The sequence below is a fragment of the Gallinula chloropus genome (assembly GCF_964237585.1).
Source record: "Gallinula chloropus genome assembly, chromosome: 36".
Classification (NCBI taxonomy): Eukaryota; Metazoa; Chordata; class Aves; order Gruiformes; family Rallidae; genus Gallinula; species Gallinula chloropus.
Genome location: NC_140121.1, coordinates 60343 through 82337, shown reverse-complemented (window position 1 = coordinate 82337; position 21995 = coordinate 60343). Strand labels below are relative to the sequence as shown.

General features: G+C 55.5%; 1 protein-coding gene across 1 annotated transcript; it reads right to left on the bottom strand.

Annotated features, from left to right (window-relative positions):
- Positions 1-6742: 6742 nt before the first annotated feature.
- AKAP8L (A-kinase anchoring protein 8 like) lies at positions 6743-21483 on the bottom strand. The gene is made up of 13 exons (XM_084277783.1): positions 21430-21483; positions 19038-19070; positions 17887-18130; positions 16150-16621; positions 15290-15413; positions 13931-13986; positions 13438-13474; positions 12164-12272; positions 11776-11917; positions 10663-10768; positions 9578-9708; positions 8378-8473; positions 6743-7336 (listed from the first exon to the last, which is right to left on the bottom strand). Exons 1-13 carry the CDS (start codon positions 21440-21442, stop codon positions 6869-6871), a joined length of 2031 nt encoding a protein of 676 aa, XP_084133909.1. The 5' UTR covers positions 21443-21483; the 3' UTR covers positions 6743-6868.
- Positions 21484-21995: the final 512 nt, after the last annotated feature.

The window sequence follows — 21995 nt, the reverse complement described above, 5'->3', positions numbered from 1 at the left end:
GCCGCAGCTCCCTCCTGTCAATCATGGCCATTCCCTCTCCTCATTGGACGGGGACGCGGCGCCCGCTCCCTCTCTCTCCCTCCCTCAACGCCGCATTATGGCGGCCAGGGGGGTGTGGGTATCGTCATGGAGCCGCCGTGCGGGCGCTCCCCAGGGTGTATCCCAGCCCTGCCCCTCCCTCAGCTCGCAGGCATCGCCCCTTCCCGGGGGACCAGCCCCTCTCCCCGAGCCCCTCGAGGGACGGGAAGGGGCTCAGCGCTCTCCCCAGAGGCAGCATTTTCCTCTCTGGGTCAAGCCAGCCCGGCCCTCCCAGCCTGGCTCCTGAACAGAGGTTGAACCATCGCTCCAGCATGGCCAGGGCCCTTTGGATGGCATCCCGTCCCTCTGGAGCGTCTACCTCACCCCACAGTTCAGTGGCATCAGCGAACTTTCCCCTCACGTTTTGCCCCAAAGTGGATTGAATCGGCTTAAAAGCAACTGGATCAATGTCATGGGCAAACTTTCCCCTCAGATTTTGCCCCAAAATGGATTAAATTGGCATAAAAGCAACCGGATCAACATCATGGGCAAACTTTCCCCTCATGATTTGTCTCAAAATGGATTAAATCAGCTTAAAAGCAACTAGTTTGATGTCATTGACAAACTTTCCCCTCATGATTTGTCCCAAAACTGGATTAAATCAGCTTAAAAGCAACTAGTTTGATGTCATCAGCAAACTTCCCCCTCATGATTTGTCCCAAAACTGGATTAAATCAGCTTAAAAGCAACTAGTTTGATGTCATCAGCAAACTTCCCCCTCATGTTTTGCCCCAAAATGGATTAAATCAGCTTAAAAGCAATCGAGGTGATGTCACTGGCAAACTTTCCCCTCACGTTTTGCCCCAAAACCAGATTAAATCAGTTTAAAAGCAACCAGCTCTATGTCACTGCCAAATTTTCCCCTCACGTTTTTCCTCAAAATGGATTAAATTGGCTTAAAAGCAACCGGATCAACATCATGGGCAAACTTTCCCCTCATGATTTGTCCCAAAACTGGATTAAATCGGCTTAAAAGCAATCGAGGTGATGTCACTGGCAAACTTTCCCCTCACGTTTTGCCCCCAGAACAGATTAAATCAGCTTAAAAGCAACTGGCTTGATGTCATTGACAAACTTTCCCCTCATGATTTGTCCCAAAACTGGATTAAATCAGCTTAAAAGCAACTAGTTTGATGTAATCAGCAAACTTTCCCCTCAGGTTTTGCCCCAAAATGGATTAAATTGGCTTAAAAGCAACCAGCTCTATGTCACTCCCAAATTTTCCCCTCACGTTTTTCCTCAAAATGGATTAAATCAGCTTAAAATCAACTGGATCGATGTCACGGGCAAACTTTCTCCTCACATTTTGCCCCAAAATGGATTAAATTGGCTTAAAAGCAATCAGATCAACATCATTGGCAAACTTTCCCCTCATGTTTTGCCCCAAAATGGATTAAATTGGCTTCAAATCAAGCTGATCAACGTCATGGGCAAACATTCCCCTCACGTTTTGCCCCAAAATGGATTAAATCAGCTTAAAAGCAACCAGCTTGATGTCATTGACAAACTTTCCCCTCATGATTTGCCCCAAAAATGGATTAAATCAACTTAAAAGCAACTAGTTTGCTGTCATCAGCAAACTTCCCCCTCAAGATTTGTCCCAAAACTGGATTAAATCAGCTTTAAAGCAGCCAGTTTGCTGTCATCAGCAAACTTTACCCTCACATTTTGCCCCAAAACTGGATTAAATCAGCTTAAAAGCAGCCAGTTTGCTGTCATCAGCAAACTTTCCCCTCACATTTTGCCCCAAAACTGGATTAAATCAGCTTAAAAGCAGCCAGTTTGCTGTCATCAGTGAACTTTCCCCTCACGTTTGGCCCCAAAATGGATTAAATCAGCTTAAAAGCAACCGGATCAACATCATGGGCAAACTTTCCCCTCATGTTTTGCCCCAAAATGGATTAAATCAGCTTAAAAGCAACCGGCTTGATGTCATCAGTGAACTTTCTCCTCATGTTTTGCCCCAAAACCTGATTAAATCAGCTTAAAATCAACTGGCTTGATGTCCTGGGCAAACTTTCCCCTCAGATTTTGCCCCAAAAGGGATTAAACCACCTTAAAAGCAATCGAGGTGATGTCACTGGCAAACTTTCCCCTCACGTTTTGCCCCCAGAACAGATTGAATCAGCTTAAAAGCAACTGGCTTGATGTCCTGGGCAAACCTTCCCCTCACGTTTTGCCCCAAAATGGATTAAATTGGCTTAAAAGCAACCAGCTTGATGTCATTGACAAACTTTCCCCTCATGATTTGTCCCAAAACTGGATTAAATCAGCTTAAAAGCAACTAGCTTGATGTCATCAGCAAACCTTCCCCCTCATGATTTGACTCAGAATGGATTAAAACAACTTAAAAGCAACCAGCTCTATGTCACCGCCAAATTTTCCCCTCACGTTTTTCCTCAAAATGGATTAAATCAGCTTCAAATCAACCAGATCAATGTCATGGGCAAACGTTTCCCTCATGTTTTGCCCCAAAATGGATTAAATTGGCTTAAATGCAACCGGCCTGCTGTCACCAGCAAACTTTCCCCTCATGTTTTGCCCCAAAAGGGATTAAATCAGTTTAAAAGCAATCGAGGTGATGTCACTGGCAAACTTTCCCCTCACGTTTTGCCCCCAGAACAGATTAAATCAGCTTAAAAGCAACCGGCTTGATGTCCTGGGCAAATGTTCCCCTCATGTTTTGCCCCAAAATGGATTAAATCAACTTAAAAGCAACCACCTTGATGTCATTGACAAACTTTCCCCTCATGATTTGTCCCAAAACTGGATTAAATCAGCTTAAAAGCAACTAGTTTGATGTCCTGGGCAAACCTTCCCCTCACGTTTTGCCCCAAAATGGATTAAATTGGCTTAAAAGCAACTGGCTTGATGTCATCAGTGAACTTTCTCCTCACGTTTTGCCCCAAAACTGGATTAAATCAGCTTAAAAGCAACTAGTTTGATGTCATCAGCAAACCTTCCCCCTCAGATTTTGCCCCAAAATGGATTAAATCACCTTAAAAGCAATCAAGGTGATGTCATGGGCAAATTTTCCCCTCACGTTTTGCCCCAAAATGGATTAAATCGGCTTAAAAGCAACCGGCTTGCTGTCATCAGCAAACTTTCCCCTCATGTTTTGCCCCAAAACCTGATTAAATCAGCTTAAAATCAACTGGCTTGATGTCCTGGGCAAATGTTCCCCTCACATTTTGCCCCAAAACTGGATTAAATCAGCTTAAAAGCAACTAATTTGATGTCATCAGCAAACCTTCCCCTCACGTTTGGCCCCAAAATGGATTAAATCAATTTAAAAGCAACTAATTTGATGTCATTGGCAAACCTTCCCCTCATGTTTTGCCTCAAAATGGACTAAATCAGCTTAAAAACAACCAATGGCAACGGGAAAAGGCGGGAGGAGAGGCAAGTTGCACCCCAACACCTTCTTCAGTCATGGCGCCGCTGAGGGGCCACCCCTTTTCCTTACCTCAGCCCCTGAAGCCAAGCGCCAAGGGCTGAAGAAAACACTTTTCACTTCAAATTCTGAAAGAAAAAGGCCATAAACAGCATGAAGGAGGAAGGAACGAGACAGCGAGGCCTCAAGAGATGGGGAAGGAGGAGTAAAACCTTTTATTCCAGCGGGAAAAGCCACGACTTCAACCTCAGAGGGGAGCAGAGGTAGAACGAGACCATCAGATCCTGGGAGGGTTTAATTTTTTTCCCTTGCTTTTTTAACTTATTTTAAGAGATTCCACACTTTGGAGTGTGAGAGGAACCACCGCCCACGCTCGATGGTGGCGAGTTGTGGCCGCGATGCCTAGAAAAAGGGAGATGGGAGACAGAGCAGATGCTTTGTGAGACAGTTTGAAGGGGGGGGAAATCAAAGCTGGTGAGGTTATTCCAGCCCTCAAAATGCCAGAATGGTGGATAACAAAGAGGGTTTTTTAACAAAATAATGAAAATTGGTAGGAAATAGAGAGCCCAACAAAGAAAATCCCAAATATTTGAGGGTGAAGCGGTGGGTAAACGCCCGAGCTGGTTGGGGAAGGTATAAAATAGAAGATTGTAAAAATATTTAGGCATTAAATCAGGGAATTTGGAGAGGGGGAAGGTGTTATCATAGAATGGTTTGGGTTGGGAGGGACCCCAAGGGTCCCAGAGCTCCAACCCCCTGCCACAGGCAGGGACACCAACCTCCAGGCCTGGAGCTACACAAGGTTGCCCAGGGCCCCATCCAGCCTGGCCTTGAACACCCCCAGGGATGGGGCACCCACCCCCTCTCTGGGCAGCCCCTTCCAGCCCCTCACCACTCTCTCTGCACAGAACTTCCCCCCCATCTCTCCTCTCACCCTTCCCCTCCTCCAGCTTCACTCCAGCCCCCTTGTCCTGTCAGTCTCTGCCCTTTAACAAGCCCATTCCCCTCCTGTTCCTCTGCTCCCTTCAGGGACTGGGAGGCTGCAGTGAGGTCCCCCCACAGCCTTCTCTTCTCCAGGCTGACCCAGCCCAGCTCCCTCAGCCTCTCCTCCAGCCCTCTGAGCATCTCCATGTCCCTCCTCTGACCCCTCCCCACCAGTTCCCCATCTTCCTTGTACTGGGGAAGCCCCAGCTCTGGGCACAGGACTCCAGCTGGGGCAGAGCAGAGAGGGACAATCCCCTCCCTGTCCCTGCTGCCACCCCTCTGCTGATGGAGCCCAGGATATCCTTAAGTTTCTATCCCTAAGGTCCCAGAAATGAGTTCCACCAGGCAGCTGTGAGATGCACCCACAGCCTCAGAGACCACCAGCACCCACCTTTGACAACGCTAAACATCAAGTAACAGCTCCCAAACCAAAGGAGCCAGGACTGAAAGACAAATCTGGCCTGAACCCTCCCAAGGCAGCCCACACACAGCCCCCTCTGACCCCGGGGTCAGGGTTTTCCCAGCCCAAGGAATGTTCCTAACCCTTCCTGCCATCGTTTTCAGGCTCACTTTGGATAGTAGCAGAGCTCTGAGGGGGGATAAATCCACAGAAAATCCTGCCAGGAGACAGGGCTGGCTGCTCCAAACCACCCCACCTGCCCTTTCTTTCCCCCCTGATCACCCCTGGGGGTGATTTCTAGCCCCAGGTTCGTTAAGAGTGGTTGTAATTAACAACAGGAATGGAGAGTTTGGCTGAAGGAGCAGAAAACACAAGTTCAATCTGCTCCCACCCTCGTGCCAGGGTACAGCGACAGTCGTAGAGGACGTTAAGGATGTTCTGGGGGGGTAAATAACCCACCCTTTATTTACACCAAGCCACATAAATTTGAATAATGAGCTTAATTACTTGTGCTCTAACAAACCCAGCCAGGCTGGAGGCAGCAGATGTAGGGAGGGTGGAGCCCAAGCTGGAATTCAGCTCACTTTTCCTTAGGGAAAAGAAGCAGCATCCAAGAAAATCTGAGGCCTTTGGCTCTGAACACAAACCCACAGCGATCACTGGATCTGAATGAGCTGTGACCTCATCGATCCCGCAGCGTGACCTCATCGATCCCACAGCGTGACCTCATCGATCCACCTGCTGCCAATCCAGGACTCCCTCCTCAGGCAGAACCTCTCATTTAAAGGCAACGTGGAGCTCAGAATCCCAAGGGAAAGGCTGTTGGGATAATTAATCCCTCTACCAGGTAGAAAGCTCAGTGGAACGATGTGAGGAAGCTTCTAGAACACACACACAAAGCACCTGCCAGCACAGGGAAGGTGCCACTCCAAAGGTGGGAATCAGTCTGGTTTTAAATAGACCCACTCAGGAAGGGGAAAGGATGAGGGATAAACAGGTCAGGAGTGGAACACACTGGTTTTGTTGGGAATAAATTCCCTCTCAGGGAGCTCATCTCATCCATCCCCAAATCCCTCTGGGGGCTTCGCAGCACGAGGATCCAGCGGTCGCTGCCACCAGGGACAAGGGTTTGATGTCACCAGCAACTGGCTCCATCCGCAGCGCTGAGGAGCAGAAAGTGGAGTCGAAACCCAATAAAGGAACCAGAATATGAGGGGGTTTTTTTAAACCAGTTTGAAGCTTCCAACCTCTCACTGGGTTTACTGGGGGGTGGGGGGCACCAGAAATTAAGGGCAGAGTCACCAACGGGCTCAGGATGGTCCTTTTATCTCCACCCACCAAAACCATTCAACCTTTAAACCGTTTCACAAACGAGCACGACGCCGACACCACTTCACTTGGCTCCGAGTCAGAGACTTAAAACATCAGGGAAAGGAGGGAGGGGGGGGGGGGGGAAGGGAAGAATATTCCAATCCCATCAAAGTTCTGTTGAATCTTTAAAAACTCCCCCCAGGGAATGGAATTGGAAGGGAATTTTTGATCCAGACAGACAAACAGACAAGACTTAAACAGGATACAAACCACAGCTTCGTTAAATATAGAAAAGGTTTTGAGTGGGGAAGGGTGGGGAGGCTTGAGGGGTGGGGGAAGGAGATGGGTTGGAGTTTGGCAGGTGGTGATGTAGCTCTCTGCTCCAGGAAGGGACTTCTCCTAGCACAACGTCATCTAAATAAAACAAAGAGACCACACAAAACCTACCTACTAAAAACCAAAGGTTTGGTTAAAAAAAAAAAACAAACCCCAAACCATCACAACCCCAAAAGTTTCTTCTATTTCCCCCCAACCCCTCCCCTCCCCCCCCCCAAAAAAAAATCACTTTACAGGTCAAGGCTTTCACTGCCTACGTGAGGTTTAGTAGAGTGATGAGATTTCACAGGGAGAGTTAAGGGGGAGGTTTAAAAAACAAACCAAAAACACAACCAAATACGTTGGGTCTTTCACACATCCAGAGTTTACTCTGCATCCTCATCCTCTTGTGCTACAGCGGCTCCTTCGCTCTCTTCTTCCTCATCTTCTACTGGTTGGTGTTGTTCTTCCTCAGGGAGGGATTCTGATGTTTCCTCCTCCATCTTTCCCAACTCTCTTTGTGCTTGTGGTTGCAACTGGGTTTGTGTCTCTGTCCCCGTTGCTTCTCGTTGTTCCTCCTCAGTTTTAGCTCCTCCTGGGTTCTCTTCAGGATCCTTATTTTCCTCCCCTAAACTTCCCTCACCTAAGTTTTCCTCCTCAGGGTTTTCCTCATCATCTGGAGTTTCTCCTTCTGGATTTTCCTCTTCAGGATTCTCCTCCTCTGGGTTTTCCTCCTCATCCTTATTTTCATCTGCTCCTTCTGCTGTTCCTTCCTCTGCGCTTCCACCAGTTCCCCCTTCTCCTTCCTCATGCTCCTCTTTTTCTTCTGGATCATCCGTAAAAGGATTCTCACCCTGAAAAAACACAGAGAACCCTCAAGGACCCCCCCAGGCAGAGAGGGAGGGAGCCCCTCAAGGACCCCCCCAGGCAGAGAGGGAGGGAGCCCCCTCAAGGACCCCCCCAGGCAGAGAGGGAGGGAGCCCCCTCAAGGACCCCCCCAGGCAGAGAGGGAGGGAGCCCCTCCAGGACCCCCCCAGGCAGAGAGGGAGGGAGTCCCCTCCAGGACCCCCCCAGGCAGAGAGGGAGGGAGTCCCCTCCAGGACCCCCCCAGGCAGAGAGGGAGGGAGTCCCCTCCAGGACCCCCCCAGGCAGAGAGGGAGGGAGTCCCCTCCAGGACCCGCCCAGGCAGAGAGGGAGGGAGTCCCCTCCAGGACCCGCCCAGGCAGAGAGGGAGGGAGCCCCTCAAGGACCCCCCCAAGGCAGAGAGGGAGGGAGCCCCTCAAGGACCCCCCCAAGGCAGAGAGGGAGGGAGCCCCTCAAAGACCCCTAAGGCAGAGAGGGAGGGAGCCCCTCAAGGACCCCCCCAAGGCAGAGAGGGAGGGAGCCCCTCAAGGACCCCCCCAGGCAGAGAGGGAGGGAGTCCCCTCAAGGCAGAGAGGGAGGGAGCCCCTCAAGGCAGAGAGGGAGGGAGCCCCTCAAGGCAGAGAGGGAGGGAGCCCCTCAAGGACCCCCCCAGGCAGAGAGGGTGGGACCCCCCTCAAGGACCCCCCCAGGCAGAGAGGGTGGGACCCCCCTCAAGGACCCCCCAAGGCAGAGAGGGAGGGAGCCCCTCAAGGACCCCCCAGGCAGAGAGGGAGGGAGCCCCTCAAGAACCCCCCCAGGCAGAGAGGGAGGGAGCCCCTCAAGGACCCCCCCAGGCAGAGAGGGAGGGAGCCCCTCAAGGACCCACCAGCCAGAGCCATTCCACCTGCCTCAGAGTCCTTCTCCCCAGCTGCTCTGAGGAATTCCCACCACAACCCCGCCGGATCAGGGCTCTGGATGAAGTTTTCAGCCCGAGATCTGGCTCATCCCGCGCCACAGGGGAAGAATCGGGGGGTATCCCCCCTGCTGCTCACCTTCAGGTACCGCTCCAGCTTCTTACTGATTAACTTGTTATTGAGAATACTCCTGGCCACTACTAACGAGGATTTCTTGGACTGCTCCATCATGGCCTGTGTGGGGAACGAGGACAACAGCAACAGGCTAAATTAAGGATCTGCCCCAGCCTTGGGTCGTTAAGGATCTCTCTCTGCCTCAGGTCATTGTTAGGGATCCCGGCCTCAGGCTGTCAAGGGACCCATCACAGGATCCCAGCCCCCTTCCTCAAGGGAACCCTCGTCAAGGGATCCCGGCCCCCACTCAAGGGAACCCTCAAGGGATCCCGGTCCCCCTCAAGGGAACCCTCATCAAGGGATCCCGGCCCCCCTCCTCAAGGGGACCCTCGTCAAGGGATCCCGGTCCCCCTCAAGGGAACCCTCGTCAAGGGATCCCGGCCCCCCTCCTCAAGGGAACCCTCGTCAAGGGATCCCGGTCCCCCTCCTCAAGGGAACCCTCGTCAAGGGATCCCGGTCCCCCTCAAGGGAACCCTCGTCAAGGGATCCCGGCCCCCCTCCTCAAGGGAACCCTCGTCAAGGGATCCCGGCCCCCCTCCTCAAGGGAACCCTCGTCAAGGGATCCCGGCCCCCCTCCTCAAGGGAACCCTCGTCAAGGGATCCCGGCCCCCCTCCTCAAGGGAACCCTCGTCAAGGGATCCCGGCCCCCCTCCTCAAGGGAACCCTCGTCAAGGGATCCCGGCCCCCCTCCTCAAGGGAACCCTCAAGGGATCCCGGCCCCCCTCAAGGGAACCCTCATCAAGAGATCCCAGCCCCTCCGTCATCGTTAGGGATCCTGGCCCTTCATCAACCTAGGAGGCTGCTAATTAGTCAGAGCAGCAGACAACAGAGCACACGTTACAGCTCGCTGCCTCAAAGCCGCTGCTCAGTGGGTAGAGCAATGCCAGGAAAACACCCCCCATGTGTGGGGGAGAAGCCAGAACTGGGGTGTTTTGGACAGGAGGTGTGTGAACACCCCCCAAACCCCTCACCCCAACCTTTGCTCATCCAAAGGGGAAGATACCAGGGCTGAGACCCTGGCCAAATTAAACTCCAGAGCAAAGCACTCCCCCCACCCCCTCAGAGTTCTCCCTAATTAAACCCACCCAAATTCCCTCTCCTGTTGTTCCAGCCAAACCAGACCCCCCCACACTGCACCCCAAAGCCCCCCAGCCCCCTGCTCACCCTCCGGTTGTGGTTGTGATCGAGCGACTTCAAGTGTTTCTGGATGATTCCGTACTGCATGGGGATGAAGAGGTCGCAGGCGGCGCAGTGAGCTGCTTCCACCTTCTTAATGAAATGCTCCATGCCCACGTCTGAAACACAGACAGGAACAACCCTCACTGGAACAGGATCCAAGGATACACCCCTCCTGACAGGCTTTACTCCTCTTTGCATCATGAACTTGGGTTTAAACCGGTGTGACTCCGCTTCTAACCCATCCTCTGGCAGCAAAACACTCAACAAGGCCAAGTGCAGAGTGCTGCACGTGGGACACAACCACCCCATGTAGTGCTACAGGCTGGGGGGAGACTGTCTGGAGAGCTGTCAGGCAGAGAAGGACCTGGGGGTGTTGGGGGGCTGAACACCAGCCAGCAGTGTGCCCAGGAAAGCCAAGGGCATCCTGGCTTGTGTCAGCCCCAGTGTGGCCAGTAGGGCTGGGGAGGGGATTGTGCCCCTGGGCTGGGCACTGGGGAGGCTGCAGCTCCAGTGCTGGGTCCAGTTCTGGGCTCCTCAGCATCAGAAGGACATTGGGGGCCTGGGGTGAGTCCAGAGAAGGGCAACCAGGCTGGGGAAGGGGCTGGAGGGTGAATCCTCTGAGGAGCAGCTGAGGGAGATGAGGGTGTTGAGCCTGGAGAAGAGGAGGCTGAGGGGAGACCTTCTCCCCACCTCCCCTGCCCTGCCAGGAGGGTGCAGAGAGGTGGGGGATGGTCTCTCCAGCCAGGGGACAGGAGATGGGACAAGGGGCAATGGGCTCAAGCTGCCCCAGGGCAGGGGCAGAGCAGATGGGAGGGGAAAGTTCTTCCCTGGGAGAGTTGTGGGGATGGGGAACAGGCTGCCCAGGGAGGGGGCTGAGTCCCCACCCCTGGGTGTGTTTATCAGCTGGGGAGATGAGGTGCTCAGGGATCTGGTTTGGCTTAGGTTGGGAAGGGTTGGACTTGCTGATCTTGAAGTTGTTTTCCAACCTTGTGATGCTGGGATAACAAAGCTCCTCTCCTGCTCCCTGGGGAGACAAGAGGAGCGTTGGATCCTCAGAGAGCAGCTCTTACCCTGAGTGAGATCCTGGTCCCTGTAGATCTGCTGGATAACGGCGTTGATATCGTCGATGGCTTTACGGCGCTCTTCTGTCTTCCTGGTTTTATTTGCAACGTATTCCTGAGGGTAAAAGATCCCCTGTTAATCTTTTCCCTCCCTTCATCTTCATCTTCAAAGGTCCTACAATCCCACCATGCTTAAATCACCCATCCTGCTCCTGGAGAGCAGCCCTGAGGAGAAGGACTTGGGGGTTCTGGTGGGGAAGAAGCCTCACAGTGGCTCCTGCAGCTGGGAAGGGCGATGGGATCCTGGGCTCCATCAGCAGAGGGGTGGCAGCAGGGACAGGGAGGGGGTTGTCCCTCTCTGCTCTGCCCCAGCTGGAGTCCTGTGCCCAGAGCTGGGGCTTCCCCAGTACAAGGAAGATGGGGAACTGGTGGGGAGGGGTCAGAGGAGGGACATGGAGATGCTCAGAGGGCTGGAGGAGAGGCTGAGGGAGCTGGGCTGGGTCAGCCTGGAGAAGAGAAGGCTGTGGGGGGACCTCACTGCAGCCCCCCAGTCCCTGAAGGGAGCAGAGGAACAGGAGGGGAATGGGCTTGTTAAAGGGCAGAGACTGGCAGGACAAGGGGGATGGGGTGAAGCTGAAGGAGGGAAGGGGGAGAGGAGAGACTGGGGGGGAAGTTCTGTACAGAGAGAGTGGTGAGGTTCTGCCCAGAGAGGGGGTGGGTGCCCCATCCCTGGGGGTGTCCAAGGCCAGGTTGGATGGGGCCCTGGGCAACCTTGTGTAGCTCCAGGCCTGGAGGTTGGTGTCCCTGCCTGTGGCAGGGGGTTGGAGCTCTGGGACCCTTGGGGTCCCTTCCAACCCAAACCATTCCATCATTCTATGACTTCTATCCCTAATCCATAAGGATTAGAGTTTACACAACCTCTTTATAAGAAGAAGGAAGCCCAGGCAGAGCCCAGAGTAGCACCACTGATGCTTTACTCTGAGTTTACTCCACCTCCTCCAGCAGTTTCCAAGACAGCTGCTTAGAGGAGCAGTTCAGTTTTACAACCTCCCCCCAAAACACCACTAATTAACCCCAAAAACTCCACAACCAAGAGGAACCCAAACAAAGCCAGAGTTTCACCTGGAGAAAATCAGCTGTTTGTTGAGGCAACTTGGTTCCCACAAACTTGAAATGTTCCTTATGGAATTTACTCTCCAGGTGACTGTTCATCTCATCATCGTAGAAGGTCCGATATTTGCACAACGAGCAAACAAACTGGATCCTGGGGAGAAGCAGAAGGGGCAGTGATATCCAAACTGGGTTTTACTGGGTCACTCAGGCTTTCCAGTGGGTCACTTAGGGGTTTTCATGGGATATTTATCTCTTTGCAGCATGAGATTGGCAGGAGAACAAAGAGAAAACACCAGGCACAGACAGACAGACCCCATCTCCACGTCCCAGAGAGGTAAAAGAAGCACAAAACCAGTTATCCCCCCCCTCCAAACTGGGCTAAACTGGGAGGCTTTACCTTTCCACCATGCGATCCCGATGCCTTTTCTTTTGCCTTTCTTGTGTTTTCTTGCCTGCTTGGAGTTTCCTTTTGATCTGACTGATCTCTTCTTGGATGGTTAAAGCACCTAAGTGGTTAAAGCAGGGATGGAGTTCAGGGCACCACCTAATTAAAGAGAATTTTCCCCTCAACGAGTTTAAATCCTCAAGTCCTGACCAGCCCATGTGACTTCCAGATCCCATAGGATCAGGATGTTGTGATCCCCACTGGCAAGTGATAGGTAAAACCTTTCCAAGCCCCCCACCCCAAAAATGTCAGCACCAGGATAAGCTCAATGGGAGGAGAACCACAGTAGAAAGGCTGTTTTTCCCAGCTCTGTGGTTTAATTACCCTTCATTACCTCATAAAATGAGGGGTTTAGGTATTAATTAGCTCAAGGTTTGATTGGTTTAAGTAGCACCTAGAGTGCTCTCCCTTGGGTGGGGTGGGGGGTGAGTTCACACCGCTTACTTTTGGGGAGAGAAGAGTCAATGCTGGATCCAGGGGTGGAATTTTGGGAAGTGGGGATCCCCTTTGGATCTCACCAACTTTCCTGCTTCTCCCACAAAGCTGAAAAAGCTCCCTCCCAAAAAAAACCAACCCCACACCTCCTGTCTCACACAAAAACTCCAACCAACTTACCCCAAAATAAAACCAAGCCTGGGAATTTAAATCCAGTTCCCTGAGCACCCCACGACTATCAACTTCTCCAACCTACCTTGAGCAAAGGATCCAGCTCCTCCCTAGCAGGGCTTTTACAGCAATTCCTTATCCCTGAGCAGACACAAAGGATGGGATTCATCTGACTAAACGTGGATATGATTAATCCCCCTTATCCCCACCGGTAGAGGAGATCCGATGGGTCTCAAATTCCCCAGGAGGAGAGGGGAGGGTGGGGGGGGGATGAGCCCCTTCCCTCCCTCCCAATTTTTCCTCCAGTGATGCAAAATTGCCCCCAAAATGATAACAACTCGACTGCTCTCTGGTTTGTAGGACCCAACTTCTGCTGTCCCAGCATCCTGAAGGGATTCTGGGATAAATCCACCTTGGTGGAGAAGGTTTAGCTCAGATCCCACACCAAGATGCACCCGATGGTGAAGCCACAAAGCAAATGGATTCTAAGAACTGAAGGAGCCTGAAGAAATCCACTGGATTTCATTGGGAATCTCTTCCAGCCTTGACTGGATTTGGAGGGAGGAAGGGGGGTGGGGAGGTGAGGAATTTGGGCTCTGGCAACACCTGCACCGACTCACCTTTCTCTGAATCTTTTCCTTCTTCATCTTCCCCCTCCTAAAAAAAAAAGCAGCAGGTTAAAAACCAGCTCAAGAAAGGTGAAGGACACGTGGCCTCTTGAACCCTCCCCATGACACCTCCACTGCTCTGGGACCCCCAGGGATGATTCTCCACCAGCTGCAGCTCTTAATCCAAGAGATTAACCTGCATCTTAATCTTAATCCAGCATCAGGGGTTCCTCACAGCCATGACTGGAGCTTTGGGATTGGCCACATGGCAGGGAAATTATGTTTTTGGGCTGGTTTTTCCTTATTTAAAAGCATTTTACTGCTTTTGGATACCATAAAGTGATGGAGAAATTCACTACTGGCTGCTTCCCCCAATTTATCCCAGTTTCCCCCACCCAAAATCCCAGTTTGGGAATAAGATGGGAAACCCAAGGCTCCTCCCTTCCCCCCTCCAAGCAGAAGGCTGGATTTAAACAGGATAAAAGCAGATTTCAGTGTGACTTACACCCCTGGAACCTTCTTTCTCCTCTTTCTCTCCTGATTCTCCTTCTGTTCCCTCCTCTGAAAGAAAACACCAAGAGAAACCACCTCAGGAATCACAAGGTTGGAAAACACCTTCAAGATCAGCAAATCCAACCATTCCCATCCTAAGCTAAACCAGAGCCCTGAGCACCTCATCTCCCCAGCTGTTGAACACACCCAGGGGTGGGCACTCAGCACCCTCCCTGGGCAGCCTGTTCCCCATCCCCACAACTCTCCCAGGGAAGAACTTTCCCCTCCCAGCTGCTCTGCCCCTGCCCTGGGGCAGCTTGAGCCCATTGCCCCTTGTCCCATCTCCTGTCCCCTGGCTGGAGAGACCATCGCCCGCCTCTCTGCACCCTCCCTTCAGGTAGCTGTAGGTGGGGAGAAGGTCTCCCCTCAGCCTCCTCTTCTCCAGGCTCAACACCCCCAGCTCCCTCAGCTGCTCCTCAGAGGATTCACCCTCCAGCCCCTTCCCCAGCCTGGTTGCCCTTCTCTGGACTCACTCCAGGACCCCCCAATGTCCTCCTGATGCTGAGGAGCCCAGAACTGGTCCCAGCACTCCAGCTGCAGCCTCCCCAGTGCCCAGTCCTGGGGCACAATCCCCTTCCCAGCCCTACTGGCCACACTGGGGCTGACACAAGCCAGGATGCCCTGGGCTTTCCTGGGCACACTGCTGGCTGGTGTTCAGCCCCCCAACACCCCCAGGCCCTTCTCTGCCTGACAGCTCTCCAGACAGTCTCCCCCCAGCCTGTAGCACTACATGGGGTGGTTGTTGTGTCCCACGTGCAGCACTCTGCACTTGGCCTTGTTGACCATAATCCCATTGGTCTCATCCAGCCTGTTCAAATCCCTCTGAAGATCCTCCCTCCCCTCAGGCAGATCAACAGATCCTCCCAGCTCAGTGTCACCTGCAAACCCTCTGAGGGAACAGCCCATCCCTTCATCCAGGTGATGGATGAAGATGTTGAACAGAACTGGCCCCAGCACTGAGCCCTGGGGATGCCCCTCGTGCCCGGCCTCCAGCTGGATTTGGCTCCATTCACCCTTTGGGCCAGTTTTGAACCCAGCTGAGGGTCCCCCAGTCCAGCCCAGTGGCAGCCAGTTTCTGAATCAGAATGCTGTGAGAAACCATGTCAAAATCTTTCCTGAAACCCAGGTAGACACATCCACAGCCCTTCCCCTCACCCATTAAGCAGGTCACCTTGGCACAGAAGGCCATCAGCTTAGTTTAACAGGATCTACCTTCTGCAAACCCTTCCAAATCAAACCACACCAACAGCTCAGCTGGATTTAAGAGAGACAGTGGTGGTTGAACATCATCCCTGAGCTGTTCCTCTCTTACCATTGTCAGAGTCAGAGTTATCAGAGCCATCTGTCTTGGCTGCTTTGCTGTCAGGTTCATCAGAGCTGTTGGTTTGTTTCCGTTTCTTCCCAGTGGGATCTTTTTTCAGCTTCTTTTTTTGGGGCTGGGAGAGAAGAAGAGAAAGGGAGGGAATTCTGGTCTTAATTTAATCATTATTAAGGAGTTAAGCTTCTGAGAGGTGGAGGGGAGAAGTGCTATCCCATAAAACAAAGGTTTAACCCACAATATTCTCCTACTTTGAGGAAATCAAAGAGTTTTAAGGATTAAAACATTGAAGAGAGGCTGAGGGAGCTGGGCTGGGTCAGCCTGGAGAAGAGAAGTCTGTGGGGGGACCTCACTGCAGCCCCCCAGTCCCTGAAGGCAGCAGAGGAACAGGAGGGGAATGGGTTTGTTAAAGGGCAGAGACTGGCAGGACAAGAGGGCTGGAGTGAAGCTGGAGGAGGGAAGGGGGAGAGGAGAGATGGGGGAAGTTCTGTACAGAGAGGGGCTGGAAGGGGCTGCCCAGAGAGGGGGTGGGTGCCCCATCCCTGGGGATGTTCAAGGCCAGGTTGGATGGGGCCCTGGGCAACCTTGTGTAGCTCCAGGCCTGGAGGTTGGTGGCCCTGCCTGTGGCAGGGGGTTGGAGCTCTGTGACCCTTGGGGTCCCTCCCAACCCAGCCCAGTCTGGGATTCTAGGAAAACATCTCATGTAGCCATAAAGCTCCATAGCTGAGCGTGGTTTTTCCCTCTCTGGGTAAGAGAGAACACACTATGGAGCAGGAATTAGGGGTTATCACCCCCAGAGCCCTCAGCATGGGGTTGTCTGTGGAGTTAATTCTCTCCTCACCCTAACCACTTACTTTAAAATCCGAGTCCCACGTTTTCCAGTTTCTCCTCATCCGTTGCTTCATCATTCCTCCTCCTCCTCCTCCATACCTCATATTTCCAGAGAAACCTCTCATTCCCTGGAACATACCAAGTTCTGGGATGATATTATGAGAGAAAAGAGAAGGAAGCCTGGAAGAACCATGAGGACCTAAACCTCTCGATCCCATCGACTGAGGAGGTTCATTCCACTGTCCGCCCATCCGCCCCGGGTAAGAACCCGTCATGGGTCTGTTATTCCGTCCGTCTCTGCCCCAGTTTTGTCCCCTTTGCCCAAAATTCTCCCTGGCTCTGGTGGGATATTGGTCCCGGCGGTAGAAGCTCTCGTAGTGCCCCTCGTAGGCGCCCTCGTTGTCGGGCTCGGCTTCGCTGTAGTCGTAACCCGAGCGATAGGGATCGCGATCGCTCAGGGAGCCTCTGGACTCGTAGGGTTCGTACGCGTCGAACCTGCAGAGACACGGTGGGGAGGGGCTGGGACCCAGATCCCTGATCCCAGGGAGCTCCCAGATCCCTCCTTCCCCTCCTCATGCTCCCGGATCCCTCAGTCCCTTCCTCAAGCTCCTGGATCCCTCAGTCCCCCTCCTGAAGCTCCTGGATCCCTCAGTCCCCCTCCTGAAGCTCCTGGATCCCTCAGTCCCCCGTCCTGATGCTCCTGGATCCCTCAGTCCCCCGTCCTGATGCTCCTGGATCCCTCAGTCCCCCGTCCTGATGCTCCTGGATCCCTCAGTCCCCCGTCCTGATGCTCCTGGATCCCTCAGTCCCCCGTCCTGATGCTCCTGGATCCCTCAGTCCCCCGTCCTGATGCTCCTGGATCCCTCATTCCCCCCTCCTGAAGCTCCCGGAACCCTCATTCCCCCCTCCTGATGCTCCCGGATCCCTCCTTCCCCTCCTCAAGCTCCCGGATCCCTCAGTCCCCTCCTCAAGCGCCCGGATCCCTCAGTCCCCTCCTCAAGCGCCCGGATCGCTCCTTCCCCCTCCTCAAGCGCCCGGATCCCTCCTTCCCCCTCCTCAAGCGCCCGGATCCCTCCTTCCCCCTCCTCAAGCGCCCGGATCCCTCCTTCCCCCTCCTCAAGCGCCCGGATCCCTCCTTCCCCCTCCTCAAGCGCCCGGATCCCTCCTTCCCCCTCCTCAAGCTCACGGATCCCTCCTTCCCCCTCCTCAAGCTCACGGATCCCTCCTTCCCCCTCCTCAAGCGCCCGGATCCCTCCTTCCCCTTCCTCAAGCGCCTGGATCCCTCCTTCCCCCTCCTCAAGCGCCCGGATCCCTCCTTCCCCCTCCTCAAGCGCCTGGATCCCTCCTTCCCCTCCTCAAGCGCCCGGATCCCTCCTTCCCCCTCCTCAAGCGCCCGGATCCCTCCTTCCCCCTCCTCAAGCTCCTGGGCAACCTTGTGTAGCTCCAGGCCTGGAGGTTGGTGGCCCTGCCTGTGGCAGGGGGTTGGAGCTCTGGGATCCTTGGGGTCCCTCCCAACCCAAACCATTCCATCATTCTATGACTTCTATCCCTAACCCATAAGGATTAGAGTTTACACAACCTCTTTAAAAGAAGGAAGCCCAGGCAGAGCCCAGAGTAGCACCACTAATGCTTTACTCTGAGTTTACTCCACCTCCTCCAGCGGTTTCCAAGACAGTTGCTTAGAGGAGCAGTTTAGTTTTACAACCTCCCCCCAAAACCACCACTAACTGAAGTAGATGATCATTCCCAGGTCTCCTCACCTGTCTCCACCAGCTCCATAGTGTCCCCCTTGCATGGCATCAGCATCCATGTGTGAGACCATATCCAAGCGCTGGTTCATCTTGGCCATGACGGCGTCGGCGTTGCCGCCTCCCGACCCGTCGGGGTTCATGTCCACGTCCGAGTTGCCCATATCCCAGGAGGAATTCGAAGTGGCCATCCCATAGCCATAACTTCCAGAGTTATCCTGGCTGTATCCATAGCCATAACTGTATCCCTCATAACCTGGAAGGAGTAAAAAACCCAAAGGATGGGGGATTAGTTCCAACTAGGAGTATCCCACGTGTCTCTTCTCAGCCAGAAGCAACACTGAGTCTTCTCCTCTCCCTAAAGGAGCCACAACGGACAGACAGACATAAACCCCATGGAAGGAATCACACCCAAAGCCAATTAAAAGCCTCCTGAGGTTGAAAATTTAAGGGATTTTCCTCTCCCTTGAGGTTTTACCCAACATCTAGAGATTCCCACTGCTTCCCCACGCCTGGATTTATCACAGAACATGGAAGGGACCTTTAGAGGTCGTCTAGTCCACCCCCCCCTGCAGTGAACAGGGACATCACAGACTGGTTTGGGTTGGGAGGGACCCCAAGGGTCCCAGAGCTCCAACCCCCCTGCCACAGGCAGGGACACCAACCTCCAGGCCTGGAGCTACACAAGGTTGCCCAGGGCCCCATCCAACCTGGGCTTGGACACCCCCAGGGATGGGGCACCCACCCCCTCTCTGGTAATCCAGTGACCCCTGATCAGGCCACTCAGAGCAGCCCCTAGAGAACAGGCCCCCCAGAGCCCCCCCAGACATCAGACCCCCCAGAGCCCAATCAAGCCCGACCTTGACTATCTCCAGGGATGGGGCCTCAACCACATCTCTGGGCAAAGACAGATGATTTACATCACCTGCCTTAAGCAAGTAGTAAAAAAGTTTGGGGTTATTTTTGCTCTGAAAAGCAAATATTCAGCCTAAAAGACCATTTTTAACAGCATTAAAGTCCCCTGTGGGCTTCAGGGTGAGTTTGGAAGGGTAAGAGAAGGGAATCATGGTGAATGAGCCCTCCTCCCCACCCTCTGCTCCACAGAGAGGCAGGGAATTAAACAGAACCCATCAGGTAATTATTCTGCCTCACTCTGTACTCGCCTCTGTTCGTCCCAGAGTTCCAGTCTCCATAACCTAGAAAAGAGTAAAAAGCAATTAAGAGCCATTTTTTAGGGAGGGGGGGAATGAAGAGCCTCTTGCTACCCACCTACAGCCCCCCCAATAACCCATGAGCCTCAGCACCACCCCACAAAAGCAACGCTCTTCCCTCCTCTTACACAAACATAAAACCAGTTTTAACTTCAAACTGGGCTTAAAATCCCAGTAAACACTCTCCACATCGGAGTATTTTAAGAGGAGGAGGAACAAACCCCACTCCAATTAACACCCCATGAAAATTAAGGGCTTGGGATGTATCAGGGAAGTTCTAATCTCATCCTGCAGCTGCTGGGGAGTGACATTCAGATGCCCTTTGGGGTGAAACACGTTTTACAGCAGCGCTGCCCTTTGCCCTTGCAGGAAACTCAGCAGGAGGATGGAGAAGCTGGGATGGGATGAGGCTGGAACACCCTCCCTATGCCAGAAGCTGTTATTCCAGCCTGAATTTTCCCACAACAGCCTCGTTAACACATCCCCATGGGGGTTCTTGATGTGTTCCCCCCCCTCCCCAGCCCCTTTAATTAGAAGCTTCTCTTCCCAAAGGAAGGTTAATTGATTAATTTGCTTCTTCACCCCCCTCACCCACCCCCAGCTGACACAAAATACAGTGGGAAACCTCTTCCTCACACCCACCGGGCTCCACAGGTGAGTGGAGATACCTCTCCAGGAGCCAGGAAAGGACTAAACCCCCCCGGATTAGTAAAGGAACAGGTAAAAGTAACGCCGGGCTCAGTCCCTTCTCGGGCTGGGAGCTCCCCAACACCCCTCCCCGCTTCACGGTGCCCCGGGGAGCACCAGCCCCTCATAGAGGAGCCGGGCCGAGTCCGGATCGTGCCCTGAGACGCCGCTGACACAGCGGCGGGGCGAGGCGGAGCGGCAGCAGCGCCCGTCGCCCCTCACCCCTCAGGGACCCGCTCGGACGCGGCGCTCCCGGGCTCCGGCCTCACGGTACGGCAACCCCCCCCGCCTCATGGCAACCCCCTGCCTCGTGGCCCGGCTACCGACTCCCCTCCCCGCCTCACGGTACGACCGCCCCTCGCCTCACAGCCCGGCCGCCGGCTCCCCCCGCCTCATGGCCCGGCTACCGACTCCCCTCCCCGCCTCATGGCCCGGCCACGGGCTCCCCCACAGCGTCTCACAGCGACCCCTCGCCTCAGGGCTCGGCCCGGCCCGACCCGGGCGCCGGCTCCCCCCACCCCCGTCTCACAACAACCCCTCGCCTCAGGGCCCTGCCCGACCCCCTCCCGCCTCACGACCCGGCCCCTCCTCGCCTCACGACCCTACCACCGGCTCCCCCCACTCCCGTGTCACAACAACCCCTCGCCTCAGGGCCTGGCCCGGCCCCTTCCCGCCTCAGGACCCAGCCGCCGGCTCCCCTCAGCCCCGTCTCACAACAACCCCTCGCCTCAGGGCCCGGCCAGGCCCCTTCCCGCCTCAGGACCCGGCCCCTCCTCGCCTCCCGACCCGGCCCCTTCCCGCCTCACAGCAGCCCCTCGCCTCATGGCCCGGCCGCCGGTTCCCCCCCACCCCCGTCTCACAGCGACCCCTCGCCTCAGGGTCCGGCCAGGCCCCTCCTCGCCTCACGGCTCGGCCGCCGGCTCCCCCCACCCGCGTCTCACAGCGACCCCCTCGCCTCAGGGCCCGGCCCGACCCCTCCTCGCCTCACGACCCGGCCACCCCCCGCCTCATGGCCCGGCCACAGGCTCCCCCCCATGCCTCACAGTGACCCCTCGCCTCAGGGCCCGGCCAGGCCCCTTCCCGCCTCACGACCCGGCCGCCGGCTCCCCCCACCCCCGTCTCACAGCGACCCCTCGCCTCAGGGGCCGGCCCGGCCCCTCCTCGCCTCACGACCCGGCCGCCGGCTCCCCCCACTCCCGTCTCACAGCGACCTCTCGCCTCAGGGCCCGGCCCCTTCCCGCCTCAGGACCCGGCTGTCCCCCGCCTCATGGCCCGGCCACGGGCTCCCCCGCAGTGTCTCACAGCGACCCCTCGCCTCAGGGCCCGGCCCGGCCCCTTCCCGCCTCACAGCAGCCCCTCGCCTCAGGGCAGGTCCCTCCCGCGCCGCCTCACGGCCCGGCCCCCTCCTCACCTCACGGCTCGACCCTCACCCCACCCCACCCCTCCTCGCCTCACGGACCCGCTCTCCGCCACTCCCTCCCCCCCCCCGTCGCCTCACGGCTCGGCCGCCGCCACTCCCCCCGCCTCGCCTCACGGCCACCGCCCCCCTCCCAACGCCCTGAGGCACCGAGGGGAGCGCGGAGACCCCCCCCCCGAGCCCACCCCCAGCTCCCTCACGGGGCCGCTCCGCCCGCCGCCATCTTCCGCCGCCCCTCACCTGAGTAGCTCATGATGGCGGCACCGGCGCCCGCCGCCGCCTCCTCCTGTGTGAGGACGGTAACGGCGGCGGGACGGCCCCGCCTCCCCGCCCCCCATTGGCCGCGCCGCTCCGCCTCCCCCGCTCTCATTGGCCGGCGGCGCTTTCACCCTCCCCTCCCCTTCCCCGGCGCAGCGCCGCTATTGGTCAAGCCTCTGCCCGCCCAGCGATCCGCCGCTGCTATTGGCTGCGGGCGGATGTCGCTCAGCGCTCCCCTCGCCTTCCATTGGGCGGGTGGAGGCAGCGGGTGTCAATCGCGGCGCGGCGGGCCCGGCGCTCAATGGGAGCGGCGATGCCGAGCGCCGATTGGCCGGCGGGGCCGTCACTTCGCGAGGGGGCGTTACCCGCGACCGTTTGCCTCCTCCGATTGGTCAGCTAGGGGGCGGGCTGAGCCATTCCGCCTTGACCAATCGGCTGGCTGGCCCCGCCCCTCCTCCCCAGCTATTGGCTGTGAGCGCCACACCCGCAGTACCAGCCGCGCCCCACACCCAATCCGCGGCCACGCCCCCCTCAGGGACCACGCCCCC